General features: G+C 37.6%; 1 protein-coding gene across 2 annotated transcripts in view; it reads left to right on the forward strand.

Annotated features, from left to right (window-relative positions):
• IPO11 (importin 11) overlaps positions 1 to 13,900 on the forward strand; it is a 204,015-nt gene that overhangs the window by 141,149 nt on the left and 48,966 nt on the right. The window contains exon 28 of one of the 2 annotated variants that reach the window (XM_043591112.1): positions 8,798 to 9,791. The exons of the other annotated variant lie outside the window; for it this stretch is intronic. Within the exon in view, the coding sequence (XP_043447047.1) occupies positions 8,798 to 8,819 (22 nt within the window). The 3' untranslated portion in view covers positions 8,820 to 9,791. Of the gene's footprint in view, positions 1 to 8,797; positions 9,792 to 13,900 lie in introns of those variants that run through there. 2 annotated transcript variants of the gene reach the window in all.

Consider the following 13,900-nt stretch of genomic DNA (forward strand, 5'->3'; position numbering starts at 1 on the left):
TTTGTGCAAAGGGCAGTAAGGTGTCACTGGGAAAGTTGTTTAGAAATTTTATATTGTCAGAGTCGAACATAAAATGAGCAGTCGTTATAGGATGTATTGAATAGTGACTCTACTTCTCTCTCATTGTTAGATAAGGAAAATAAAACATGTGTAAGAGTACTTGGGAATTTCAGGACCTTGCCTGGTGAGGTTCTACTCCCTGTCTTCCCTTTGGCTATATGGTTTACAAATGGGATATATACCCTTGGCTTTTCAAAAAATAATCTTTGGCTTATGAATGTTTTCCTTTGTATGCAATCCAGTATAGTTTGTAGTAATGACTGGTTATGATCATTTCATTTCATCTGGGAAGACCCCTCTGTGATGCAGCTTTTAATGATTTTGTCATTCGACTAGGCTGTGCATATGTATTTTTTGGGGTCTTGCTGTGAATTTATAGGCTGGTCTTCTTTGCAGACGTAAATTGAATAAGATATCTACTTTTGAGCTGATTAATATTCATAAACTGAATTTTGTTAGCTGTAATCTAGCAGAAGTTGGAGGATGTAGACAAGGTGGTTTAGGAAGATGAACGATGGATGCCATAATCACAGGTTCACTGCCTTTATCTGTATACAAAGCAGTTTTGAGAAAAAAAGAGGTAAATGACTTATTCCTGGGCTTGCTGATTTTGTTGTTATTGTTGAAGGGTTATAATCCTTTTAAAAACTTCTTTTTTAAAGCTGAACGTAAATTTGTTTTTCTGTCAGTGCTTCGAAATCCCTTTGTCCCTCCCTTCTTACCCCCAAAATGTCAACCCTTTGTAAAGTATTTTGAAGTGTTTTTGTCCCCTTACCTTAGAATTTGAATGGAAATAGTCCATTTTGGTTTTTGTTTCCAGTAAAAATCCCTTTCTCTTAAAACGTAGCAGAACTAAAATGCCCCCACCTTCCTTTCCTGATATAAAGCCTGCGGTACTGATAAAACAAACATTCAGCAGTATTTTTAAAATTCTGATTATGTGCTGGAGCACCCTGCTGTGCAGTGGTGATAGGTGCCACTGCACCTTGAGGGTGCTGGTGGGCATACTGGTCAGTGTACCCTTGCACCTTAGAACGACTCTGTGTCTTCTGTCTCCTGTCCTAACTACTCGGGAAAGCTCTTGAATGCTTGTGAATATGGGACTACACTCTCCATATCTTCTGTATCTAGGACCAGTACCCTGTCTACAAATTAAAGGTTTCTGACAAACCGGTTTCATAAGGTGGCCCTCATCTCACACTGAATACTCTTAACTGATCAGCAACCATTGTATAGCAGTAAACTTATTTTAAACATCTCGCGCAAGAGACCAAACTATAGTCAAATAAGAGGACTCTAAAGGTGCAGGATCTCAAACTGTTTTAGAATGAGATTAAGAGAAGTTTGTGAATGAGAATGAGCTATTGGGTGCACGCCCTCAAAGTGGTCCTCAAAGTGGCTGAAACCGTAAAGGAAAATAATTGTCCCAGAGCAGCTAGCTCCAGCAAGGGGACAAAAGGAGTACAGTCACGAGTCCTGTGTACTTCCTGGTGTTTCTTGTGCAGCCAGTATACCTCTGTCGCTTGAGGAGCATCGTACTTTGGCAGATTCTTTCCTTGAACTGCTTTCACTCCATACAGCAGTTTCAGAGAGAAAAAGACATGGTGTGATGGAGAGGAAAGCTAAATTTGGGTTAGGTGTTTGCTCCACCTACTGTTGATGTGACGTCAGACCCGATTTCGCTTTCTGGTTCTTAATTTTTTTCATGTCTCCTGTGAGGCAGTAGTACTAACCAGCAGCTCTGGGTTATTTGGAGGCTAAATTGGACATTGTATATACCATGCCCATTAAAATGTTGAAGGCATAGGAGTGTTAAATGGTAAGTGGTGAAATATTAGTCTTTCAATCATTGCTCTAATCTTATCTATTAATACTGCTAATACTAATGTTATTACTGTCAGTCAGTTTGACCAAGTGTGTGAAGGTAGCAATTTAGGCTTTCCTGAAGCTGTCCATCATTTACTGTGAGGCTTTCTCCCATTCATATCGTTTCCATGTGATGCCTGCCGACACTCTTCATTTTTCTTGTTCATTCGTCATTGCTGTTGTCTCCATTTCACCTTTCAGAAATTGGCAGGCTTTCAGCCCAGGAAGAAGCTTTCATTGGCCCATCTTTATGCAGTGGTTGTATAGAGTTGATCCTCAGTTTGTATTTGCCAGACATTTACAATAATCGTTGAATGTGCAGCCAGGCAGCAGCATGTGCTACTTCAGTTAGCACTCACTGGTGATGGAGCCCTTAAACCCCATATTTATTACAAGTCATGGAAAAAGGTTTAGAGTAGAGGCTATAGGTTGAAGGGAAACTAGAGAAAGAGGGTAGAATTCTAGGTGGTAAAAGGGCTCCAGTTTGGTTGCTTTACCTGAAATCTTTGCCATCCTTTGACATGTTTTATTTGTCTTCCATTTTTTTTATTTGTGAAACTCCTTCCACTTTCTCTGCCTACAGGTGATTTCTGCCTTCTTGAAATGTTTTTACTGAATCATACACTCATTGTTGTGTAGCGCTTGCTCTGCTTCTATGCTTGCATTTTACATATCTCACCTCCTGGGCTTTTTGGAGGTTAGGCCCATGTGTTGAGTGAGAACATACAGTGAAAGACTTAAGGTCCAGGCCCTGGGACCACACTGGGTGGATGTGAATACTGGCTTTTGGGTTCACTGTGTGACCTTGAACAAGGTATTTAACACATTTCTATCCTAGTCTATAAAATAGAGCTAAACTGTTGGATTGTTTTGTGTGTTAAGTGACCTAATACATGTAAAATACTTAGACCAATGCCTAGGAAGTGTTATATACTCAGTAAATCAATTCTGCCTATGGTGATGATAATGGTGTACACGTTTTTGTTGTTATTGTTTTTTTTTTTTTCCTCTGCTTAACACCAGACATAGGGTACTTGCTTACAGAATAGCCTACATGGTATTATTGTAATGAGTATGTCAACTGAACATTCATTGTCTTATAGGACCCCTTTGAGCTCCTTCAGATCAGGGACCAGATGTTGTTTATCTTTAGTACCCTTATAATCTAGCACAATGTTTGACACATTAGTGGGCTCTCAGTAATTTACTGAATTGGATAGATTTGATGGGGATAATGTAACCAGTTCACTGTGCTCTGCTCAATATTGGATACTTCTGAACACCCAGTTACTCATGTCAGAAACTTGGAAATTGTCTTTGATAACATTACCTCTCAGCATCCTCATTTAATCTGTCACCAAAGCAGTAACTTTTAAGATCTATATGATCTATAAGACCAGAACTTTTAAGATCTGTAAGATCAGTAGCTACATAACATAGGTGGTTATATATTGAAAAGATGGTAATAGAATAATTGTTCTTTTATTTATGCCTTGTTGTACTTGTAATGGAATTTCTAAAGGGGAAAGAAAATAGATTTGTACTGATACCTGAAGTAGGAGGTTATTTGAAGGCAGTATTAATGAAGGTTCTACAAGAGGTGTGAGAGGAAAAATCATTCATTGAGTCAATTTCCTGGGGGAAAAAGGAGGAAGCCCTTTTAGGAGGCTGAGTGTCCTGTTCAGCAATAGTTCTAATGAAAATCACTAGGAATCAGATAAGGAATATGAGGACCCATTTTGATGTATTATTCTAGAGCAAAATCAAATGTCGCAGTTTAAATTGGGGAGGATTATTATCCCTTGGAGATGATATGAAGATTTCACCAGAGGATTGACAGCTAATGAGAAGATTTTAAATTACCTTAACAATATGAATTGGCTGTGAAATAATACTAATTAAAGCAGGGGGAAATATACCTTCCAATAAGTGCAGTGAGAAGCTGGGAAAGTTGAGTTCTAATCTAAAACTTTAGTGGCCAGTTTTGCCATTAATTAGTGATGTGCTTAATACCAAGTAAGATGAGGAGGTCTCTGAATTCTGTAACTCTATCACCCTTTTGTGAGGTTTTGATTTCTGTGTTCTTCTGTAGGTGTGATCACTTGTTTCTAACAGCTGCAGCCCCTATGAACAGAAAGGCTAAACTTTGTTTTTCTGGATATTAGATTTTTGCTGGATATCATCCTGAGACCTATGATGTATTGTTTAGAGTTATTGTTGGTTGTAGTCACTTTAAGTTTACCTCAGTTTGTACAATATGAGAAATACAAAATGTATTTTATTTTGTCACTTTTATTTAGTGTGTAATTTGCATTTTATTTCTAAGACCTAATAAGAATAAATAGTTTTGTCTGCTTTGGGTATTTCTGGAATGGAGGACAAAAATTAATTAATGTTCTGATCTTACTACCTTGTAATTTTTCCTCTAAATTTTTCTTTGTTGTTGATGGACCATTTCTCTGACCTCTTCCAAACTGTAGGAGAGGAAAAAGTTTTCCTCCATTGTCTCATACTCTGTGGCTGCATTTGAAAATTAAACTGACAAAGACAAGATAACAGGAGAAAAGCACGGAAGCCTTCAAAAGGAAATGAAGATCCCAAGGGATTTGTTAAACCTATGTGTTTTTATGCTAGATTTGATGCAGAGTGGAAAGTTGTGGAAAGATAATGATAGGGCACTGGGTATGAAGTAAGTGTAGCAAACTGGAAATTTTGCAAGGCCTGTTTGTTTGGATTCTTCTCACAGTTCTCTTTGTCTTTGGAGATAAGGATGCTCCTTTTCTCCCACCATAGTGGAGGGCACCTCTCACATGAAGTTTTCATGACCTCATCCAAGAGTGAAGGACAGGTGATAATGGGGTGTGACTGGGTGTAGGGAAGGTCACAGAGAGTCCTTCTTGCTTCTCCCTTTTTCTCATACTCCTTCAGTTTAGAATATTCAGTATGTCAGGGTGCTGTATTTTGGGGTAGGGTGTCCTGAATCCCATCCTAACTCTTTAAGTTGTATGACGCAATTGAAAACTCCATGAGATAGATGTACCTCATTGTACTTTGTGTGTTTTGGAAAATACTAAACACGAAGCAGACTTGAGAAATCTAGCTCTTATTCCATCTTTACCTCTAATTTGTGTCATCTCTCTGTCATTTGGAATTTTTGGTGGTGGTTTTCTAATTGCTTTATCCACTCAATAGCAATAACAATAGCCAGCCACAAAAGATAGTTGTGAGAAATGTAAATCATTTTGAGAAAAAATCTGTTACCCAGTATTGTTACAGGATTTTTTACCTCAATCCCCGGCGTCCGTTGTTTTGTCACTTCAAAGAATGAAGAGGTGGACACAAGATGAGCAGCAGGCAAAAGTTTATTAGAGTATAAGCTCAGAAAGGAAGAATAATAGGAAAGTTCTCTCTACAGGGAGGGGACATTCAAAGGTGAATAACCCACATCTACAGGCAAGGGTCCTTGTTTTATAAGGTTCTGGTCAGCACCCCGTTTTCTTCCACCTCGTTCATTCTCAGATTCTGTCCGTGCTAGCTGGATAACTCTAGGTGCTGGGATGTCCATTCCTGATTGGCTCGGCTCCATTGTGTAAGGAGTTAGACTGGTCATATTGTCCCATGTATAACGTAAGTTTTATGGTTTAGCTAGGTATTTTTATTGTCAAATTCCTGAGGGGAACCTGAGGGGACCAGGTTATATTCTTAAGAGGGACCTTATACCCTTAGGGGTTTGCTGTGGTAAACCACTCCCAGCATTGTTCAAAATATGTGTTTTTCCCCACCCAGGGACCTCAGGTCCTAACCTTTCCCTCTCTGCCTATTTTATCCTATCTTTCCCTATTATAGTATATATTTATATTCCCTATTATAGTATATACTATCTATCTATCTATCCACACTATTAGGTATATATTTAATATGGAAATAATTCATATTATTATATGAAGTAATTGTCTTGATCTGAAAAATGGTCTAGTATCAAAAGGGAGTTATTTATGCCTTCTTTTTACTACTACTACTATTACTATTACTATTACTACTGATTTTTGAACTGTATTGTCAGAGCATTGGTAATATTAATGACAGAATTAGAAAATCTAAACAACGAGCTTTATGGAAAATTAATGACTAAACAAATAATATAAACAATTTATACTTAATTCTTTATATTTAATTTTTTTAAACGTTTATTTTTGAGAGAGAGAGAGAAAGAAAGAGACAGAGTGCAAACCAGGGATGGGCAGAGAGAGAGGGAAACAAAATCTGAAGCAGGCTTCAGGCTGTAAGCTGTCAGCACAGAGCCGGACCCAGGGCTCCAACTCACAAACAGCAAGATCATGACCTGAGCTGAAGTCGTACACTGAACTGACTGAGCCACCGAGGTGCTCCTATAGTTAACTCTTTAAATCATTACCTTAAAATACTACAGTATACATAGATTTTTACTGTAAAAGATTCACACTATTTCAGGGGTGTGTGTGTGTGTGTGTGTGTGTGTGTGTAGTTGAAAAGTCATTAAACGGCTTCTTTTACTTTCCCCAACTTTTCTTGCCACAGGTAATCTTTGCCAGTAATTTGGTATGCAACTTTATATCATTTTTCAATGCAAGGCATATACCTTAATAAATTAAGATGCTAGTTGGTGGTATTCAGTATTCTTTATACCCAAAAATCTCTTTGAAAAATTAAAAAGGAAGAGCACAGAGGTTAGTGTAAGGACATTTGTGTTCACCATTCTAAATTGCTTAATTGTTTTTGCTACCTGTTTTTTTTTAAAGGAATAAAAGTTGAAGTCTGTAATATGTATTCAAAACAGTGTAAATATTTTATGCTAAATTCACCAAAATTATGTTAGTCTGTTTACATCTTAACTCACTTTTCCTACTCAGTAGCTATCTGTTGCTGATGCCTGAAGTTTGTTCATTTTGAATATTTACAATTTTCAGATATCCTTTTAAAAAACATTTTTTAAATTCTAAGATGTTTAGGTATGTGCATTAGTAAATCTCAAATTAATGGTTTCTGAAAAAAATAAGTTCCTGAGATTTTCTTTCAACAATACCTTTGAAACATAGATAAAATTACTTCCTGTCTCTCAGTTTCCTGTATCCATGGTAACTTGTTTTACTCACTGACTCTGGAGGAACCCATGTGAAGAGTGGTGTTTCCTGAGCAAACTGTGACTTAAAAAAAAAAAAAAAAAAAAAAGTGGAGTGGGGGGAGGTCAACAGTGCCACAGAAAGAGATGGAGCTTAGAAATGTCGCTCTTCAGATTTAGAAAGCAAACCTTTACTTGAATCAGCCGGGTGTCAATAATATGAATTTCCTGTTCTTGGTAAGATTATTTATTTAAATATGAATTTTTAGCTGAAACGAAAAGTAATTTGATTTTGTGAAAAGCTGTAGTTTTGTTGTTTTGTAATGAATTTGTATTTTCGTAAATTATAGTGTTATTTAATTGATATTACCTTAATTTGAAAATGGACAAATTCTTTTCAAAGACCATTATCCTTACGTCATCATTTGTTATTTTTGTTATTGTTAATTATAATATTTTAAATTGGCTTAGCAAACATTTTGCAGTTTGTTCAATTTGAATTACCATTTTGTCAAGCAGTGGGTTAATGGCCTGGAGGTATTAATTCTAGAACCCACTCCAAACTCATTATTTTATGCTATCACCATAGTAGGATTTATGATACCTAGTATTATTGGCTGATGTTAATAAAAATAAGCGAGATACAGACTTTTTAGTATTGTAAAACTTTGATTTGGAGAACTTTTTGATGATTTAAAGTTTTACCTTCTTTTTTTATAGCCAATTCTGATATGAACAGAAAAACCAAGAACAGGGCTATGTGTGGATTACATTTTTCTCTGCCTTGCCTACGACTTATTCTACTTGTTACCTGTTATCTTGTATTATTATTCCATAAAGAGATTCTTGGATGTTCGTCCATTTGCCAGCTCTGCACTGGGAGACAGATTAACTGCCGTAACTTAGGCCTTTCAAGTATTCCTAAGAATTTTCCTGAAAGTACAGTTTTTCTGTACCTGAGTGGAAACAATATATCTCATGTAAATGAGAGTGATTTAACAGGACTTCGTTCTCTTGTAGCATTGTATTTGGATAACTCTGGCATTGTGTATGTATATCCAAAAGCCTTTGTTCATTTGAGGCATCTATATTTTCTATATCTAAATAATAATTTTATGAAACGCTTGGATCCTGGAATATTTGAGGGACTTTCCAGTCTTCGTAATTTATATTTACAGTCTAATCAAATATCTTTTGTTCCAAGAGGAGTATTTAATGACTTAGTTTCAGTTCAGTACTTAAATCTGCAAAGGAATCGCATCACTGTCCTGGGGCATGGTACCTTTGTTGGTATGATTGCTCTTCGGATACTTGATTTATCAAACAATAAAATTTTGAGGATATCAGATTTAGGCTTTCAGCATCTTGGAAACCTGGATTGTTTGTATCTAGGAGGTAATAATTTAACAAGAGTACCATCAAATGCTTTTGAAGTACTTAAAAGCCTTAAAAGACTTTCTTTGTCTCATAACCACATTGAAGCCATACAGCCCTTTGCATTTAAAGGACTTGTCAGCTTGGAGTATCTCCTCCTGAAAAATTCAAGAATTAAAAATGTTACTAGGGATGGGTTTAGTGGAATTAATAATCTTAAACATTTGATCTTAAGTCATAATAATTTAGAAAATTTAAATTCCGACACATTTAGCTTGTTAAAGAATTTAATTTACCTGAAGTTAGATAGAAACAGAATAATCAGTATTGATAATGATACTTTTGAAAACATGGGAGCGTCTCTGAAGATCCTTAATCTGTCATTTAATAATCTTACAGACTTACATCCAAGGGTCCTTAAGCCATTGTCTTCACTGACTCATCTGCAGGCAAATTCTAATCCTTGGGAATGTAACTGCAAACTCTTGGGCCTTCGGGACTGGCTAGCGTCTTCAGCCATTACGCTGAACATCTCGTGTCAGAATCCCCTATCCCTGCGCGGCAGAGCACTGCACTCCATTAAATGGACTGAGTTTACAAATTGTGTTACATCTTCGACAAATGTATCCAGAGCTTGGGCTGTAAAATCTCTTCATATTCATCACAAGACTACAACGTTAATGATGGCCTGGCATAAAATAACCACAAATGAGAAACATTTGGAAAATACCGAGAGTGTTACTCTCTGGGAACGAAGTCGTACTTCTCCTGCCAGTAGATTCTTTCAAGAGAATACCTTTGGTAATCCATTAGAGGCTACTGCAGTGCTGCCTGTGCAAATACAGCTTACTACTTCTGTTAACTTGAACTCGGAAAAAAACAGTGCTCTACCGATTGATGCTGCTTCTGTGTCAGGGAGAACATCTCTTATTTGTGCACAAGAAATTGAAAAGTTGAATGAGGCTTTTGACATTTTGCTAGCCTTTTTCATCTTAGCTTGTGTTTTAATCATTTTTTTGATCTACAAAGTTGTTCAAGTTAAACAAAAAGTAAAGGCACCAGAAAACTCAGGGGAGAACAGACTTGAATACTACAGCTTTTATCAGTCAGCAAGGTATAATGTAACTGCCCCGATTGGTAACACTTCCCCAAATTCTTTAGAGAGCCCTGGTTTGGAGCAGATTCGACTTAACAAACAAATTGTTCCTGAAAGTGAGGCACAGGTGATTCTCTTTGAACATTCTGCTCTATAATTCAACCTAATATTAGCTGTAAGAAAACTTCGGTGCCGTGGACATGAATTAAACTAAAGCCTCCTTATAGAATATAAACTTTACTTGGAAATATAATGAGTTATATGAGCTTAGCATTAATAAATACATGTTTTTAATAATTTGTGAATATTGTATTCATTCAGCATACATCTCCCTTGATAGTTGCCATATGAAGTAATAATAATAGCTAATATTTCTGTGTACCAACACTATGCTAACAAATACTTCACATATCACTTATAATCCTTGTAAAGTAGTTATACATTTTATAGGTAAGGAAACCTAGGGAGATTGAGTTTAAGAAACGGTCCAAACTCTCACTGCTTTTGACACATTTTAGGTCTGTCTGATTCCAGAGCCCATGCTTTTAATTTCATGCTATACTGCTGCCTGGTGCTAATTGTGAATGACATAGGCATGGTTTGTCTTCTTGGTAAGGCTTGGAATCTAGAGGAGACACATGGTTTCTGTACAGGATGGTAAGTATTGTACTTGCAGGGTACTGTTGGATATAACATAAGTGGAGGTGAGAGATAGCTTTATGAGAGAAGTGACGTTGCGACTGGATCGTGAAGGGTAAATAGAAACGAAGAAAGTTTAATAATAAAGGTTACATCATATCATAGGAGGTGAAGAAAGAAAGAATCCTGCGTTTCATCAACTAACTGTATTCAGTATAGCCAGAGTTGTGAGTGGTGATGTGAGATTTACAGCTGGAGAGAGAGATCAGATGATGAAGGATGTTGTAATTTCACGTTTTTCCTTAAGGCAGCAGGAAGCCATGGAAGGATTTTAAACAGTGGAGTGACATAACCATATTTACTGTTTGGAGAATACGTTCTTTCTGGAAGGAGCAACGAGACGAGAGGCAGGGTTAATGGGGCAGGAATATGAATCACCAATCCAGAGGAGAGGCACTAGAGGCCTGGGCCAGGATAGTGGCAAACAGGATGGATGGGTTCTGGAGCTACTTTGGAAGTAAGATGAACTGCCTTGGTGATTGGCTATGGGGTGGTAAGCGATGGGTATGTCAAAGATGGTAGTTTTGGCTTAGCTATCTTTGTGTTAAATTTACTGAGCAAAGGAAGGAAAAGGAGTGGGGATATGGGCAGGGACAGAATAATGAGGTCAATTTTAGGTACATTGAATTTGAGGTTCATATCTGGTCTCCCAAGTGGAAATATCCAGCAAGTAGAAGATTAGGAGAGATCTGTCTGGTAAAGGTCAGTAATTTGTAACCTTCCATCTGTCTCGTACACCGGAAGTGTATGATACTTTCTTAACAGTAACATCAACCATTTGGGCCATGATTTTGGGAGACAGGTAAGTGAGGAAGAATAAGATGAAAGAGCCCCCAGGAGACATTAGTAGCCTTGACTGAGAACCTTTAGTGTAGATAGATGGTAATTCAAGCCATGGAAACTATGTCATGTTTTTCTTTATTAGCTGAATTTCTACTTGTGTAGTGCTCTGCAGAATGTTGGGCATATATTAAGTGCCCATGCTTGATCTTTTAACGGGGACCTGAACCACAAATATATCTTAAAATTTTTCTCTCTGGGCGCCTGGGTGGCGCAGTCGGTTAAGCGTCCGACTTCAGCCAGGTCACGATCTCGCGGTCTGTGAGTTCGAGCCCCGCGTCAGGCTCTGGGCTGATGGCTCAGAGCCTGGAGCCTGTTTCCGATTCTGTGTCTCCCTCTTTCTCTGCCCCTCCCCCGTTCATGCTCTGTCTCTTTCTGTCCCAAAAATAAATAAACGTTGAAAAAAAAAATTTAAAATAGTGAACTGTACAAATATTTGCCAAGCCTTGTGGACCATATTCCTGTAGAGGGGAAAGAGTTTGGGCTCAATGACCTAACAATCTCTTCTAACATTCTATATTCCATTAGTTTATTTAAAAAAAAAAATTTTTTTTTTCTCTTGAGCATTATGTATTTCATGTTTGTGCTGTCCTTCCTCTTCCCTCAGATTTCTGTTTTTTAGTATTTAATACTTTGCATATGAAATTAGCCTGAAGCAATCCAGGAGTGTATAAATCAAGTGATAATTACTGAGTTTGTGTTGTGAAACGGAAGTAACTATAAGAATGTGTTACGTTGTCCAATGTACTTGCACATGGTGCTTCTCAAACTCAGAATCAACTCTGCTGTTAAAGCACAGATTGTTGTCCCTCACCCCACCCCACCCCGCCCCCCACCCCCTTCCCAGAGTTTCTGATGCAGTAGGTCTGGAGTGGGGCCTGTTGAGTGTGCAGTTGAACAGGTTTGCTGATACTGCTGGTCTGGAGACCGAGACTGGAGAGCTGCTGATGTAAGATACTTGAAAAGCAGAAAAGGATCTAAGGAATGGTTTTGAGATGCACTAGAGATTGCAGAGAAATTACAGCCACACCTCCCCTGGCCCTGCCACCCCAAGAGTTTTCACTCTTCTGCTTTTCCCTGCCTAGCATAAAGTTTTGTCCTTGACTGTGATTTTAGCAGAAAACCTGAATACATTTTAAATAAATCTATTCTTACATAAATTGTTTCATTATAGAAGAGCGTGTGGTATGTTTCATCCTGAAAATGTTTTTAATAATACACTTTTGTTGTGTTTGTGTCCTCCCAACTCTCACAACTCCGATTAAGTGTTTTCACTAATTACTAAAAGTACATACTCTTTGGAAACAAGAAGAATTCAAACAATAGGGAAATAATTAAAGCTAGGGGTGCCTGGGTGGCTCAGTTGGTTGAGCATCCGACTCTGGCTCCCGTCATGGTCTCATGATGTGTGCCATCAGTTGCAGAGCCTACTTCGGATCCTCTGTCTCCCTCTCTCGCTGCCCCTCCCCTGCTTGTGCTCACTCATTCTCTCTCAAACATTAAAAACATTAAAAAAAATCTTTCAATGGAATATTCAAAGTTAAAGGTAAAAACCCTTCCATGTTCCCTTTCCCCACCACCTAAACCACGTCCTCTTGAAGATGTTAGAAGCAGCATACGTAGCTATTTGAAGTTAGGAAATATCCGTAAACAGTACTTTTCTTGACCTCACAACAAAATATCCCCGAAATCAAAGAAAGTAATTTAGTAATTTTATCAAGAATTTGTTTTTGTTTTTATGTGTAACTTCTAATTGATGTAGGCTTAACTAGAAATTGTTAATATCAATTTATATACAGAACTGTAGTTGTGCACAGTGGTATGTGTTAAGTACTAGCTCTACTTTCTGTCAGCAGCTTTTCCTTTTAAAGATGTTAGCTTGTATGACACTCTTACACTGTTTAAAAACTTATTTAATGTAAAATTGATTCAAAGTGATACATGCACAGAAACTTTTAGCACTATAATTTGTGCATTTGATTATTTCACATTTTAAGCAGCTCTACCTGGAGCAAAACAGCAAAGTTAAAGCTAAGTAATATTCTAAATTAATATAGCTAAAGGAACTTTTCTTAAGATTTCTGTATTTCTCTACCATTTACTAAAGTGTTTTGAATAGAGCACTCAAGAATAAAATTGTTGTGTTTCAGAAGGATAGTTTTAGGTACAGATCCTTTTTTTCCATTGACTTTTGTAAAAGTTGGTCAAGGTTGTAAGGCATACCAAAAAAGCTCCCCCCCTCAACCCTCTCCCATCACAAATGAGAAGTAGAGAACTCAACTACAATTTTTTATGGTACTATACTTTGAGAATACATTGAAAATTCCAGTGTGTTCAGAAATATGAATCTCATTTCTAGGAACTTAATTGGGAACTTACCCCCAATTCCCTCCTAGCATCAGAGTAGAGAGATTTGGTGTTAGATTGTCTTTGAGAACTTGATCAGTAAGTACAAGACACTTCAAGAGTAGGCAGGAAATCAAGGTCACAGGTGATGGAGTGGGAGCCTGGAGTCAAGGAAGACTGAGGTATCTCATGGGCTTCTGCAGGTGAGGGGCGGCCAGTGTTGATACCTGGAGACTAAGTGGTGGGGAGGGGTAAGGGTGGACATTGTGAGGGAATGAAGGAATTGGGCAGAATTCAGTGGTAGCTGGGAAGGAGGATTTTTGGATACCTCTTTGTTCTCCATCACCTTTTTTCTCTCAGTACAGTCCTCGACTTTCTCATACATGAAGTTCTGGGGTTATGTTATTGATCCATTCTTCCTCATACCTGTGTCTTGAGTCAGCAAAAGTTGGACAAATTTTTATTCTCTTTCCAGTTGTCTTATATTTTATTTTAGGGGTGCTCTAAGTAGCATAGAACTT

The sequence above is a fragment of the Prionailurus bengalensis genome, chromosome A1 (genome assembly GCF_016509475.1).
Source record: "Prionailurus bengalensis isolate Pbe53 chromosome A1, Fcat_Pben_1.1_paternal_pri, whole genome shotgun sequence".
NCBI classification, from domain to species: Eukaryota; Metazoa; Chordata; class Mammalia; order Carnivora; family Felidae; genus Prionailurus; species Prionailurus bengalensis.